Source organism: Diabrotica virgifera, chromosome 6, assembly GCF_917563875.1.
Source record: "Diabrotica virgifera virgifera chromosome 6, PGI_DIABVI_V3a".
Taxonomy (NCBI): Eukaryota; Metazoa; Arthropoda; class Insecta; order Coleoptera; family Chrysomelidae; genus Diabrotica; species Diabrotica virgifera.
In genome coordinates, this window is record NC_065448.1 from 171,612,809 (window position 1) to 171,628,935 (window position 16,127).

At 34.2% G+C, this 16,127-nt stretch overlaps 1 protein-coding gene across 3 annotated transcripts in view; it reads left to right on the plus strand.

The window, feature by feature from the left end:
• The window catches only part of LOC114329496 (cell adhesion molecule Dscam2), a 1,422,998-nt gene that overhangs the window by 1,270,306 nt on the left and 136,565 nt on the right, over positions 1 to 16,127 (plus strand). For all 3 annotated transcript variants that reach the window (XM_050654329.1, XM_050654330.1, XM_050654331.1), the window contains exons 16-17: positions 8,644 to 8,890; positions 12,436 to 12,704. In XM_050654329.1, coding sequence (XP_050510286.1) covers positions 8,644 to 8,890; positions 12,436 to 12,704 — 516 coding nt within the window. The remainder of the gene's footprint in view (positions 1 to 8,643; positions 8,891 to 12,435; positions 12,705 to 16,127) is intronic.

Consider the following 16,127-nt stretch of genomic DNA (forward strand, 5'->3'; position numbering starts at 1 on the left):
CTTGCAGTACTCTCTGATTGGACTGGAATATGGTTCGGCTGTATTTTCGTTTTGCAGCGAAATTGAAAATGGTTATTCATTTTTGATTTACATTTACTCTGTGTGGAGTATGAAGGGAACCAGTCTCGTTGGAACTTTACCGCGCTGAGCAGATGTGACGTGAATTGTAAATTGTAGAATTCCCTCATCTTCCTTAGGCTCAGCATCCGTATGGCTTGCAAATTGTAGAAGCCTCGGAGGTGTAACCAGAGAAGGTTCCCATTGTTTTCATTCTGGTGGGATATGTTATATGCCATTAGAGTGAAAATTTAGTCTTTTGCTAGCAGTTGCCGCTAGGGCATCTATGCCATTTCGTTCGTTGCAATTCGGGACTGCACGCTGGGGTTTGTTTTGGTTGGATCAGGGAGAGCAGCATATGTGCCTCCTGATGAGAGACTAATAAGTTTCGAAACCGGTAGAGGTGCTTGCAGTACTCTCTGATTGGACTGGAATATGGTTCGGCTGTATTTTCGTTTTGCAGCGAAATTGAAAATGGTTATTCATTTTTGATTTACATTTACTCTGTGTGGATTATGAAGGGAACCAGTCTCGTTGGAACTTTACCGCGCTGAGCAGATGTGACGTGAATTGTAAATAGTAGAATTCCCTCATCTTCCTTAGGCTCAGCATCCGTATGGCTTGCAAATTGTAGAAGCCTCGGAGGTGTAACCAGAGAAGGTTCCCATTGTTTTCATTCTGGTGGGATATGTTATATGCCATTAGAGTGAAAATTTAGTCTTTTGCTAGCAGTTGCCGCTAGGGCATCTATGCCATTTCGTTCGTTGCAATTCGGTACTGCACGCTGGGGTTTGTTTTGGTTGGATCAGGGAGAGCAGCATATGTGCCTCCTGATGAGAGACTAATAAGTTTCGAAACCGGTAGAGGTGCTTGCAGTACTCTCTGATTGGACTGGAATATGGTTCGGCTGTATTTTCGTTTTGCAGCGAAATTGAAAATGGTTATTCATTTTTGATTTACATTTACTCTGTGTGGAGTATGAAGGGAACCAGTCTCGTTGGAACTTTACCGCGCTGAGCAGATGTGACGTGAATTGTAAATTGTAGAATTCCCTCATCTTCCTTAGGCTCAGCATTCGTATGGCTTGCAAATTGTAGAAGCCTCGGAGGTGTAACCAGAGAAGGTTCCCATTGTTTTCATTCTGGTGGGATATGTTATATGCCATTAGAGTGAAAATTTAGTCTTTTGCTAGCAGTTGCCGCTAGGGCATCTATGCCATTTCGTTCGTTGCAATTCGGGACTGCACGCTGGGGTTTGTTTTGGTTGGATCAGGGAGAGCAGCATATGTGCCTCCTGATGAGAGACTAATAAGTTTCGAAACCGGTAGAGGTGCTTGCAGTACTCTCTGATTGGACTGGAATATGGTTCGGCTGTATTTTCGTTTTGCAGCGAAATTGAAAATGGTTATTCATTTTTGATTTACATTTACTCTGTGTGGAGTATGAAGGGAACCAGTCTCGTTGGAACTTTACCGCGCTGAGCAGATGTGACGTGAATTGTAAATTGTAGAATTCCCTCATCTTCCTTAGGCTCAGCATCCGTATGGCTTGCAAATTGTAGAAGCCTCGGAGGTGTAACCAGAGAAGGTTCCCATTGTTTTCATTCTGGTGGGATATGTTATATGCCATTAGAGTGAAAATTTAGTCTTTTGCTAGCAGTTGCCGCTAGGGCATCTATGCCATTTCGTTCGTTGCAATTCGGGACTGCACGCTGGGGTTTGTTTTGGTTGGATCAGGGAGAGCAGCATATGTGCCTCCTGATGAGAGACTAATAAGTTTCGAAACCGGTAGAGGTGCTTGCAGTACTCTCTGATTGGACTGGAATATGGTTCGGCTGTATTTTCGTTTTGCAGCGAAATTGAAAATGGTTATTCATTTTTAAAATACTATTTGTATGAAGTTACTTGAGCTTTATTACATCGTTACTACCAGAAGTCAGTCATACAGCTTTGTGTAGACAATCAAAATGCGTTTTGTCCAAGGATGACAATCTAAATGCCGTTTGTCCAACAGTTTTTTCAAGTTTTTTGGGATATTGTTTATACTAGATTTTTGGCATATAAGTATAATATTTGAATGATTTTTTATCCCTTTTTTAAGTATATCAGTTTTTCGTTTAATTGCTTGCCAAACGCGTAGCAGTTTTTCTCTATTTGCCAAAATTACAAAATATGGACAAAATGCATTTAGAAAATCTGCTCCTCTATATACAAAATTTCAGGTGGATCGGTCAAGTAGTTTTTGAGTTACAATGGCTACCGCAAAGTAATTTTTAGATAAACGCGTTTAAATTTTTGCCAACTTTTATTTTCAATTTATTTTTTGTCTGTCAAATCGTAAAGTGATGCAGCACACCGATATATGTTTTTGAATCGCGGAGTAATTTATAGTCGACGCAATAAAGCACTGAACCTCCGAAAAAAAAAGGACAAGACGGATCTTAATAATTCTTTTTGCATTCGATTCGTGAATGCGCCAGGAAACTTTGTGAACCGAAGCCGTGATATATTATTGAAAAACTGCATACAAAAAAGGCATTCTTAAAATGCATCTCAAACAGACAATAAAAAAATTCAGAACTCGTCAATTATCGGCGGAAATGAGTTAAATTTTGTTACTCGGGGGTTTTTGGGGTCGCTGAAAACGAATATGACGTCAAAAGTGATCTTCGGAGTACCTAGTGCCCAGGGTACCTACTGTGTACCTCGTCTTGTGGAGTTTTCGGCAAATTCATTAAAAATTAGTCAAAAATCATTACTAGGGGGTTTTTGGGGCCGCTAACGACGTATATGACATCGGAAGTAATTTCCGGAGTACCTGGTGCACAGGGTACCTACTGTTTAATTAATTACAAAAATAATTACTCGGGTGTTTTTGGGGCCGCTAACGATGAATATGACATCGGAAGCGATCTCCGGAATACCTGGTGCCCAGGGTACCTACTTCTTCTGGAGTTTTCGGCAAATTCATTAAAAAATTAGCCAAAAATCATTACTTGGGGTTTTTTGGGTCGCTGACGACGAATATGACATCGGAAGTGCTCTACGGAGTACTTGGTATCCAGGGTACCTACTGTTTACCTCGTTTTCTGGAGTTTTTGGCAAATTCAATAAAAAATTAGTTAAATTTCATTACTTAGGGATTTTTGGGGTCTCTGACGACGAATATGACATCGGAAGTGATCTCCGGTGTACCTGGTGCCCAGTGTACCTACTGTCTATCTCGTAACTAATTATGTTTGACTAATTATTTAATGAATTTGCCGAAAACTCCAGAAAACGAGGCAAACAGTAGGTACCCTGGGTACCAGGTAATCCGTAGATCACTTCCGATGTCATATTTGTCGTCAGCGACCCAAAAACCCCCAAGTAGTGATTTTTGGCTAATTTTTTAATGAATTTGCCGAAAACTCCATAAGAAGTAGGTACCCTGGGCACCAGGTATTCCAGAGATCGCTTACGATGTCATATTCGTCGTTTGGCGACCCCAAAAATCCTCGAGTAATTATTTTTGACTAATTTTTTAATAAATTTTTTTGCCGAAAACTCCACAAGAGAGCTAAACAGTAGGTACCCTGAGCACCAAGTACTCTGAAAATCACTTGGGGCACATATGACCGATATCATATTCTTCGTTAGAGGCCCCAAAAAACCCCCGAGTAATTATTTTTGACTAATTTTTTAATGAATTTTAATGACCAGGTAAACAGTACGTATCCTTGGCAACAGGTACTCCGGAGATTACTTTTGAGGTCATAGTCGTTTTCAGCGACCCCAAAAACCCCCCGACTAACAAAATTGAACTCATTTGCGCTGATAATTGGCGAGTTCTGAATTTTTTTTATTGACTGTTTGAGATGCACTTTAAGAATGCGTTTTTTGTAAGCAGTTTGTCAATATTATATTATGGCTCCGGTTCACAAAATTTCCTGGCACATTCACGAATCGATGGCAAAAAGAAATATTAAGATCCGTCTTGTCTTTTTTTTTTCGGAGGTAAGGACGAAGTGCTTTATTGATTCGTCTATTACAATAGAGAATGGGAACACCCGTTCCCATTCTCTGTTCCCAAAAACTAACATTAAAATTTTTGGGCGTCAATTTTTTCATGAAAGTAATTCGTTTTTTGTGTGATTCTGGAAGTAATAGATAGTTACCCAAATTACTGCCTAAGTGTAAAAATGAGTCTTCGTGCATGGGAAGACATGCACGTGTATCAGGTTATCTTCTAATAACTCTAAACATTTCATGTCTAAGCCAGGCTCTATTTATCGCAGTATGACTAATATTTAACATTTCTGGTGTATAGCGTGTTGAGTAACCTTCTTGAATTAAAGTTATTGCCTAGAAATTTTAATGTCTGTGAGATGCACTCTGCGCCTTTGTGGCCTTCTAAGCACATCAAAATAATGTAAAATATATCACCATGGAAATACAAAATAATGAGATATAACAGGTCACAAGCTACATTATGTATTTGGCGCAAATTATAAAATTTAACAAATACCCGACTATATGGAGATGTAACATATAACAAGATTACATTGGCCAGCATTTGGAAACCTAGCTTTACTACTGTTTTGAACTAACAAACAAAAAAAGTTTCAAGTCGTTTTAATTGAGCTTTCTTGATTCTAACAAAATGTCTTAACTTCTTTATTATGCTTAATTAGATCATTATGTACTTCATTATTATTTGGCCATTTTTTATTATTTCTCATAATTACTGCTTTCTTATTCCCTTTTTGTACACACATGCATAAAGTCGGACAAGACAAAACTGAGCTCAATGGGTAATTTTAAATAGTAATACCACTAGTGATTCAATTTTCGAGATAAGTCTGTCGATTTACTTCTAAACGAAACTGAGTTGCTTGAAAACACCACGAGTCCGTAGGACGAGTGGTGTTTTCTTTAAGCAACTCAGTTGAGTTTAGAAATAAGACAGACTTATAAGATAAATTAGATCACGAGTGGTATTTTATTAGACTATTTCACGAACAAAGTGATAGGTCAAAAATTCAGTAGAATGAGAGGAAGGAATTTAATAATAATACATTTGATCTAGGTAACCCAAATCTATAAAAAAACTTCTTTTGGAGTCCCTCTGGCGTGTCTTCGTCCCATTGTAAGCACATATTTTTATATTCATCCGAAGTCATAGCGACAGAATTCATTTTCCTTTTATCGGGTACAGTTTACAACAATGTTCTCTTACTATCACGAGCCGCTCTCGCTTCTTTGAAGGTTATATCTTTGAAAGGATCAATATGTCTCTGGTACTCACAGAAATATTTTTCTTGTACCAATTTTGCAGTAGTGTTCCATATGGTTTTAATAACACTCTCCTTGTAATCACTACCATCAATTTTTCGCATGTTGAAGGCCCAGTCTTTTAGAATGAATGCTAGTCTTTCGTTGTTATTTTCTGCATCTAATTTGTAGTTGCGATCCACACAGAACATCATAAATTGTCTCCATATATAAAATTTAGATTTTCTTGTGTTACTCGGTATATTTTCTTTAATGTTTTGGTTTAACTTCGTTTGAAGTACCACCGAAACGACTCATTTTGACGTATACAGCTACAATAATTTTTTGGCAAGCGTCAAGCTTTGTGATCGGTATCCATGATTACGTCGTTGAAAACACGAAGCTGATAGACCAATCGGAATTGAAAGACAGTTGGTGTTTTCGCGAAAACAAAAGCTGTCTTTGGTTTGTGATTGGTCAGATTATGTGAAAATTTTAAGATGAGTGAAATAGTCAAGGTTATATTGGGCTTTAGCATAGCAAATAATAGGTACGCTAAGGTTATTTTTTACTTCTTCTGCTTTTTAAAGTACCCTCTCCTTAGGTTGACTACTACAATTATTGCAAACTATTGTCTGTCTTATTATTGTCGGACGTTTCTTAGCCACGATAGTCTTTTCTTTCTAGTCCGCTCTTTCCCTCGATATTTTCTTTCACTATTAGTTAAGCATACTAGTACTTATTATTTCTCAGTATGTGGTCTAGTAGGGCAGTCAATGAGGGTATTTGGCTCCGAATTCCATCCTACTACATCGATTTACTTGATATTTTCACAGTAAGTAGGGAATAGCTCAAGAAACAAATCTATCCTATGCCGATGTGCGCTTTTATCTTGGGGGCGGTTCCCACCACTTCTCGGGGGTGAAAAATGTTTTGGTTAAAATAGCCACGGAAGAGGCTAGATAACCTAATTTTAAGCAAAAACTGTTCTATAATTATTTTTTGAAAACTCAATACTTTTTGAGTTATTTGTGGTTGAAAACTGGCTATTTTCATTGAAAAATGACACCTTATCGGACGAATTTTGGCGAATACCTGTACCTTGTACCTGAAAAGGAGCCTATATACTATATATACTATATATACTATATATACTATATATACTATATATACTATATATACTATATATACTATATATACTATATATACTATATATACTATATATACTATATATACTATATATACTATACCGCCATTAAGAAAGACAAAAAAATACACTTTCTTCAAATAAACTTTTTTATCCCATGCCTAGATTTTGTGTAATCTTGGAACTACTAAAAATCGATTTTTTTATAACAAGAAATCGAACGTCATTGACTTGGCAACATTTCGCGCCTATGTGTATAAAAATTATTGTTTTTGATAGTATAAACGTCACTGTTAGTGTCGAATTACCGACGCACTGTTGCCTCACTTTTGAAAGTTTGCAGAACTTTGGCAATATTGCACCGTGTTTGTTGCCATCTGTTGATCGCTACTGTATCACCTTAACCCCTCATCCATCAAAATTTAAATACATCGTTTTCCTTCTACAATACTTTTTATTACAGTGTTATTTCTGTGTTCAAAAAGTTGGACAGGATTAAAATGAATGGTTTTTGAAAAAATAAGATCAAATTATAGAGCGCATTTTTAAATTTTCAGTAGTAATTGCACAAGAGCTCTACAATTATTGAATTTTTCAAGAGTGACACTTTAACAGTTTCAATTTCACGAGCCAAAGGCGAGTGAAATTATGTCAAAGTGTCACGAGGGCAAAAATTCTATATTAATTTTAGAGATCGAGTGCAATTTGTTGCGATTATTTCATGAATAAAACTGTTGAAAACCAAAATTTTATTGTGTAAGTAATTTATTTATGTAAGTACAAATTAATACAATTAAACACACAGGTGTTATAAATATTTTACGGTTGAAAGTCATCACTTTTATAATTTTTAAAACATTAATTGTCATTAATGTCACTGAATGTATTTTTTCGTAGCAACGAAGGGCATCTGACGTCATATACTTGACGACGGGAAATTATCAAAAATTATCGATTTAATTTAGATTTCTGTAGCTTTCTATTGGTCAGAATCTCCTATGAATGAAATAATCCTAAAAATTTTCATTTTCCTCCATGTAACTCGAAAAAGATAAGAGATACGAAAAAAGATACAACATAGAAATGTAGGGCTTTTTAGATAAAAATATCCTTTTTATTTTTCATTACTGTATCTCTTATCATTTTCAAGTTAAATGGAGAAAAAGGAAGATTTTTAAGAAAATTTAAAAATGCACTCTACAATTTGATCTTTTTCTTCAAAAACCATTCATTTTAAACCCGTCCAACTTTTTGAACATAGAAATAACACTATAATAAAAGGTATTGTGGAAGGGAAACGATTCATTAACATTTTGGTGGATGGGGGTAAAAATTACTTCTCAATTTTTCTTAAAATACATTTGTTATCAATTTTGTTTGAAGCATACCTCGCTTAGTTTTAATGTAATGGACCTTTAATACAGCTCATTTTAAAGGTCCTTTCAAGTACTACAAAAGGTACTGGTAGCCATTATACGCCTAAAATCGACCGTTTCTCTGTTATTTCAAGTTGAATACACCAATTTGAGAATGTACCAAAAAACAAACTATTTTCACCTACCATCTCTTTTTGTATTATAACTAAAAGGTCTATGAAGGCAAGTTTCTGTTTGTTTTTTTTATAGCCTACAAAAATGTTTAATATAATTTTTTAAGTTAGATGCATAGTTTTTAAGGTATTCGCAAAAATCCTTTCGAAAAGGTATTATTTTTCAATGAAAATGGCCAATTTTCAACCACGAATATCTCAAAATGTATTGAGTTTTCAAAAAAAATTATAGAACAGTTTTTGCTTAGAATTAGGTTCTCTAGCGAATTCCGTGGTAAGTTTAACCAAAAACATTGTCCACCTATAATAAGGGGTGGGAACTACCCCCAAGATAAAAGCACACATCGGCATAGGGTAGACTTTGAATTAGGAGATAAATAGAGGCTAGGCCCAAAATGTTATTAAAATCCATGCAGTAGGATAGAATTCGGAGGTAATATCCTATTCTTGCTCCCATTGACTGGCGTATAGGTAAAATGGTTTTCTAACTTTCACTATGTTAAATAGTTTTCGGTATTTGCCTATTCCTTGTAACACTTCTTTGTTTGAGGTTTGAGCTGTGTGCTATTTTTTTACTTCACTTATCTAACTATTTCAGTCAAAAATTGTTATCTTAATCGACTTTGTTTTAATTTTCAGGTGGCAGCAGAATTGCAAATATTAAATGCAGATGCGAAAGACAGTGGAGCCTACTTTTGCCAAGCTAGCAACATGTACGGTAGAGACCAACAACTAGTTCAATTGTTAGTACAAGAACCGCCAGTTCCACCTCAAAATGTAGAAGCAGCAATGATCAGTAGCAGATCAGTTAATCTCAAATGGCAACATAAGTCTGGCGATACGCACGAGGTCTTCAAGTTTATTATAGAATATCGGGAGATGGATCGTAAGTAAAAATACTTTTTGATTTTGTTTTTTGATGTTATTTTTAAAGATTACACCTTACCCCCAGACCCAAGAGGCAGCGCTCAAATATCTTTTTGAATATCTCAGTTGATTACTGTGAGTGTGTCGAGAAACATACTGCGGTCGGTCAAGCGAAACGTAGAACAGGGGTTACTGAGAGGGTATCAAAGTTGCTTTCCTACGAAGGTAATTAAATCCATTTACTAAGGCTGAAAATCAGTACACACATTCTAAATTAAATATAAATAAAATTTATTATAGTTGGTCAGCTGTATGACGGGACAGAGCCCAACCGTTGGTCGACCCCAATAGTCGATTGAGGAAATAAAGCATTTTGGCTAGCAATTTTTTCGTCCAGCATTAATTTACTTGAAATTTTCACACAAGGTATGGAATAGTCCAAGGATCATTTTATATATCATGCCGCTATCATACGCTAAAACCCTGGGGTGGGAATTTTTTATTACATTTTAACCATGTAATTCAATGGAAACAGTGATTAAAAAAAATGGTTTTACATTTTCTTCGTACAGCTAATATTTTTCGAGTTATTCGCGCTTGAATATAACAGTTTTTAGACGAAAAAATCGACTTTTTAGAGGGTTTTTTGAGAATACCTCGAAAAAATATGCATTTAATAAAAAAAACTGTTGATATGGAAATTGTATCTTTTAGTAACACAAACCAAATTCTTTTCCTATAGTATCTTTAAGACCAACACAAACCGAGATACGGCATGTTAAAGGTTAGCTTTTTTCGTCAATTGCACAATTTGAACTATTCAAAGCCAAATAATGGGAAAAATTTGCATTTTTCGGGGGAAATTTAAATAATCTTTTTTCGAGCATATAATTAGACCTTTCATAAAAAAATAATAAAAAGTTTCTAGCATGAAAATTAAGCGACTTACAAAAAAATGTCGGTACCTGCTTTTCTCTACGAAAAATCAGTGAAAACAACCCCCCCCCCCCCACTACCTTCCTAATTCAAAATTGATCTTCACCTTTCCGCAGTTCCTTTTATATTTATAGTATCTATATACTCGAGGAGTTTGACCTATTTAAATTGCTTAATTTTGGAAAAATTGGAGTTTACAGAAAAATGGATTTTTTGCAATTTGTTATTTTTCACCTTTTACTTCAAAATATCTCCGAAAATACTGAAGATATGAAAAAAATTATATACTACTAAATTGTAGCTTTTTTAATGAGTAAAATTACCCTGTGCATAGATTTTCATTACAGTGAATAGTTATCCAAATATAGCTGTTTAAATCCTCTATTTACCAGCAAACACCCCCTTATTCGAGCCCTTTAAACCCGCCCCAATTAAAATCTAAGGCATCTTACGGAATTTAATTTACACAGTCTTATAGCTCTTAAAAATTCTACAAAATCATTTGTGAGGGGTCTCATTACTGAGAGGGTATTCAAAGTTGCTTTCCTACGAAGGTAATTAAATCCATTTACTAAGGCTGAAAATCAGTACACAGTGAGATATATTATTTTTCCAAAATTATGCATTTTAAATAGTTCAAACCTTGAGTGTATTGATAATATAAATATAAAATGAACTACAGAAAGGTGAAGACCAATTTTGAATTAGGAAGGTAGTTAGAGGGTTGTTTTCACTGATTTTTTCGTTGAGAAAAGCAGGTACCGACATTTTTTTGATTAAAGTCGCTTAATTTTCATGCTAGAAACTTTTTATTATTTTTTTGAAGAGTCTAATTGTATACTTGAAAAAAGATTATTTAAGTTTTACTCGGAAAATGCAAATTTTTCCCATTATTTGGCTTTGAATATTTCAAATTATGCATTTGATGAAAAAAGCTAACTTTTAACATGCCGTATCTTGGTTTGTATTGGTCTCAAAGATATTATTGGAAAAGAATTTGGTTTGTGTTACTAAAAGATACAACTTTGATATCCACAGTTTTTTTATTAAATGCATATTTTTCGAGGTATTCTTAAAAAACCCTCTAAAAAATCGATTTTTTCGTCGAAAAACTGTTATTTTCAAGCGTGAATAACTCGAAAACTATTACTTTTACGAAGAAAATGTAAAAAAAAAATTTTCTTAGAAATACTTTTTCCATCGAACTGCATGGTTAAAATGCAATTAAAAATTCCCACCCCCGAGATGGGCTGGCAACCACACCCAAGGTTTTAGCGTATGATAGCGGCATGATATAGAAAATGATCCTTAGACTATTCCCTACCTTCTGTGAAAATTTCAAGTAAATCCATGCTGGACGAAAAAATTGCTAGCCAAAATGCTTCATTTCCTCAATCGACTATTGGCTCTGTCCCGTCATACAGCTGACCAACTATAATAACTTTTATTTATATTTAATTTAGAATTCGTGTACTGATTTTCAGCCTTAGTAAATGGAAATAATTATCTTCGTAGGAAAGCAACTTTGATACCCTCTCAGTAACCCCTGTTCTACGTTTCGCTTGACCGACCGCAGTATGTTTCTCTACACACTCACTTATTCACAGCTTCATATTCAGCGTTTTTAATTTGATAATGAAGAAATTATTAAATAAGTTAAAATTATATTGGAGGATGAGATAACCTACAACCATTATTACACAGCTTTCGAAAAACTAAATATGGTTATATATATATTAAGAAGACAAACTCACTCACGATTAACGTAAAAATTAGAGAATATTAGAGATAAAAACTAGCAGCCAACAACAAAGGTCTTGAGCAAACCTCAAGGAGGTCAAATCAGGCTTACAGAGCAGCAATAATATTTGGATATCTACGTGACATTAGGAAGAATCTGTAGATGATATACCATGAATATTGAAAGTAAAGTGAGAATATAAGATCTGCGCAACAGTAGTAATGCCTTTTAAAACCAGAGCGGAAACAGCTGCAAACGAAAGCTCCTAAGAAGAACTAAAATGGGAATATTTGGTTAAACTCTTATGGATTGAAAAAAAAAATGAGTATATTAAAGAACAACATGGTCTCCAGAATATCGTGATATGGGTAGAAAGGGACGGACTGAGGAGAATACGTCAATAGAATGGACAATGAGAGGCTAACAAAAATAGCAAAGTGTGAAAAATCCAATATATCGAGACTAACTGGGGGACCTTCAAAACAATTGTACTAGAGGTGGACATCGGTGTCCCTAAACTTGTAAGAGTAAACAATACTTTCTTAAATTTTTTCATCAAAATGAGCTTAAACTTAAATAAAATTGGTATGACTGAATTCAATACCTTTCAAACGAAGTATCATTTGCTATAAGGTCCCATTTAAAATTATCGGTCACAGTGGCTCTGTAACGTCATCTGTCACTATTACGTCACCTGTTATGACTGTTTGAGGAGCTTAGGTCTGTTTATTTTATCCCTCCAAATTTCAGTATTATAAATACATATAACCGTTTAAAAAATACAAGGGGGACCGTACTTTTGACTAGCACTGTATATTTCCCTAATACTTCTCTACAGAATAAATACTTATGATATCAAAGCTTTAAAAACTGTTTTAATTGTTTAGGATCTTGGCATCAAATTGAGCTGTCAGATTCGCCGCTACCATTCACTGCCCTTATCGAAGATCTGAAACCGGCTACGAAGTACACGTTTCACGTCATCGCAGAAGGTCCAGCAGGTAAGAGTTCTCCCAGTGAAGATCTCCTTTTAAGAACGGAGCCCCAACGTCCTGCTGGTCCTCCGCTGAATCCCGCTACTAGGCCTATTTCTTCCTCAGAAATATTGGTGACGTGGTCACCACCGTTACCTGAATTAAGGCATGGAGATATACAGGTAAATCAAAACATGTCATTTTGTATAACCTGATTATGAAAAAGAGGGCTAAAAGGAACTACAATGCTAAAACGGTTTTATTGTTTCATATATTCAATGGGCCCCAAATATCGAAAAACCGAAGAGTGCTACCACTTAAAGGAGTGGGTTTTTGAGAAAGTGTTAAATGGGTTCCTATATACTAGAGTCCATTAGGATGCATTATATTATGCACTTTTCGTATAGAGTGATGAGTGCGCTAAAAACCGGCAAAATATCGCAAAAGATGGAAAACATAATACATTGTGGAATAAATAGAGATGAAGAAAGACAGCTTTAGATTTAATTGGATTCGGGGAGCACCACCATTGGCTGACCTAGATTTCTCCTTTTCAGAGTATTCAGAGTCGCCTGTGGTGTATTCCGAAGCAAACTAATTCTGGCTGCACCACGAAGCCAAATAATAAAATATTACATGCGTACGGACGCGTTAGCGACATCTATCTAGAGAAAGAGAAAATTATCTATAGGTCGTAATGCAGAATCCTTGGTGACCGTCTAGTGCCTGAGCTTTTTACAAATTTATAAAGCATACAGCGATAAATAGCGGACAATGGGAGAATGTATATTGTAGACTCACGAAAGGTGCATAGAATTCACTTGAATGCACTCTAGTCTATACAGTTTTGAGCTCCAACTTTGAGCTTCACATTTTAAAATTAATTAGAATGTTACAGGGTGTTCGATAACACAGCGGCAGACCGAACTTATGTTTTTTTTTAATGGAACACCCTATATTTTATTTTATATTCGAAATCATATTAACTTCTCCAGTACAAAAATATAAAGGTTTGTTATGTTATACAGGGTATTTACAAAGTTATAACCAATTTTGTATGAAAATCGTAACAAGTTCAACTCCCTGTATAAATAAAAATAAGCAAAACAGCAATGGTTTATTAATGCCATATTTTTTTATTTATTGTCAAAATTTTCAAGAATTATTGAAATTGCTAATTTTCTTTATATCAAATACAGGGTGAGTCAAAACGCAAGTACATTATTTTCTCAGTAATGTTAAATGGAACACCCTGTATTTTATATCATTATTGAAAAGTAACATTACCGTTCTTTAATTTTTATATAACATTTCCTATGTCCAAATTTATTATACATTTTACAACAAAAAAGCACAACCACAACATGCAACATTTTTGAAACAATTAAAAACTACTTTTTTATGTAAATGTAACAAATAAAGAAAGAAAATTAGTACTAAATTTTACAAAAAAACACACAAACAGAAAATACAACATTTTGTGAAGAAAATTAAACACTACTTTTGTATGTAAATGTGAAATGTAACAAATAAAGAACGAAAAATAATTTATCAGTAATACATTTTGCAAAAAAACATGTTTGAAAAAATTAGAAGGTACTTTTAATAAAATATTTTTAATATTTAATTATATAAGGTGTTCAAAATTAGCTCCTAACACATTTATGCACGCCTAAAAACGATAATTGAATGAGCTACTTACTCTACGAAGCATTTGTAAATTAACACATCGAAATACACTTTGTATTCTATTTTTTATCTCATCCCTTATTGTTGGAGGTATTTTATAAACTTCGTTATTAACGTAACCCCAAAAAAGTCAATCCAGTTTATTAAATTCTGGTGATGGCCACGCTACTGGTCCATTGAAAAATTAAAATATCTCGAAAACTAATAAATTTAGATATAGGGAATGTTATCTAAAAATTAAAGTATGGTAATGGTTCTTTTCAATAGAGTTAAAAAAGTAAAAGTTGTTCCATTTAAAATTACTGAGAAAATAATGTACTTGCGTTTTGACTCACCCTGTATTTGATATAAAGAAAATTAGCAATATCAATCATTCTTGAAAATTTTGACGATACGTAAAAAAATATGGCATTAATAAATCATTGCTCTTTTTCTTATTTTTATTTATACAGGGAGTTGAACTTGTTACGATTTTCATATAAAATTGGTTAAAACTTTGTAAATACCGTGTATAACATAACAAACCTTTATATTTTTGTGATGGAGAAGTTAACAGGATTTCGAATTTAAAATAAAATATAGGGTGTTCCATTAAAAAAAAAACAAAAGTTTGGTCTACCACTGTGTTATCGAACACCCTATAACATTCTAACTAATTTTGTAATGTGAAGCTCAAAGGTGGCTAAAATTTTAGTTATTAACTTTTATTGCTATCTATTACTATAGCGGATCTATTGAGCTTTACCCTACTAATAAATCACCTTGTATGGACTAATAATTCACTGCTTTAAATGGTAGCACTCCGCTGTTTTTTCATATTTGGGGGTCCATTGGTCCTCAACAATAAAACACTTTTAAAGTTTCACTTTCTTTCTAAAGTATATATTGTTATGCTCTACTGTATCTCTTTATTTAGATTGATTAGCAAATTCTTAATTAAATTAATTATTCAGTTACTTTAATTACTGCCCATGTAAAACAAAACTAAATTCAAATTAAATACTCAAATAAATTTTATTCCCAAGGCCAATTTTGTATTTGATACAATACCTATGATTTGTGGCTTCTAGTATTTCTAGTTGCTTACTTCTTCCAGGATAAAACAAGGGAAATTAAAAACATTCAATATCATATAATTGTAATATACTATTCATTTACCGAATAATTCGTGTACATATGATTTAAAAAACACTAAATTTAACTTTGTTGCAACAATTTCTTACTTAATAAATCAACTTTAATTCTGATGTCTCTTTTTTTTTTAACAAAAAAAAAATGATTTAAATAAATTATTATTTTCTCATACTTAAAATAAAATTTACTTTTATTCATTTGAATTGAATTCTTATATTTGAAATGACTAACTGCGTTATAGTAATGTTCAATAAACAAATAAGCAAATATGGTTCTGATATAAACAAATTCTCTCCATTCCGACAAATGATTTGACTAACCTTTTTGTTTCTTCACTTCCTCTTTTTCCTTTTCCGGATTGCGTGGTCCTCGATTCTTCCAACGTACTCTCTGGATGTTGCGAAAAGGTCCCTCTCGTCCAAAGTGCTTCCAAAACAACACACAGGACTTGCTAGAATTCTCTTACTCACTTTTCTCCTTGCTCGATATTTTGTGCGAATAGATATCGATCAGCTACTCGTTCTAGACAAAACAAATTAATCTCCCTTGGACCAGGAAAATTAACTTTTCAACCGGTCGACAATTTGGTTTCAACTTGATTCTGCTCGCAAAGGCCGATCACACCACTATACACTGATTTCTCACTTTTGAAAACTCGACTGCTCTCCTCAGATATCCATTATACAGTGACCCTCTTTTCTCTCGCAAATCCAGACTCCAACTTCTTATCCCTTCTACCGATATTTTCCACCCAATCAAAAACAGGCCTCTCTCAAAACCTT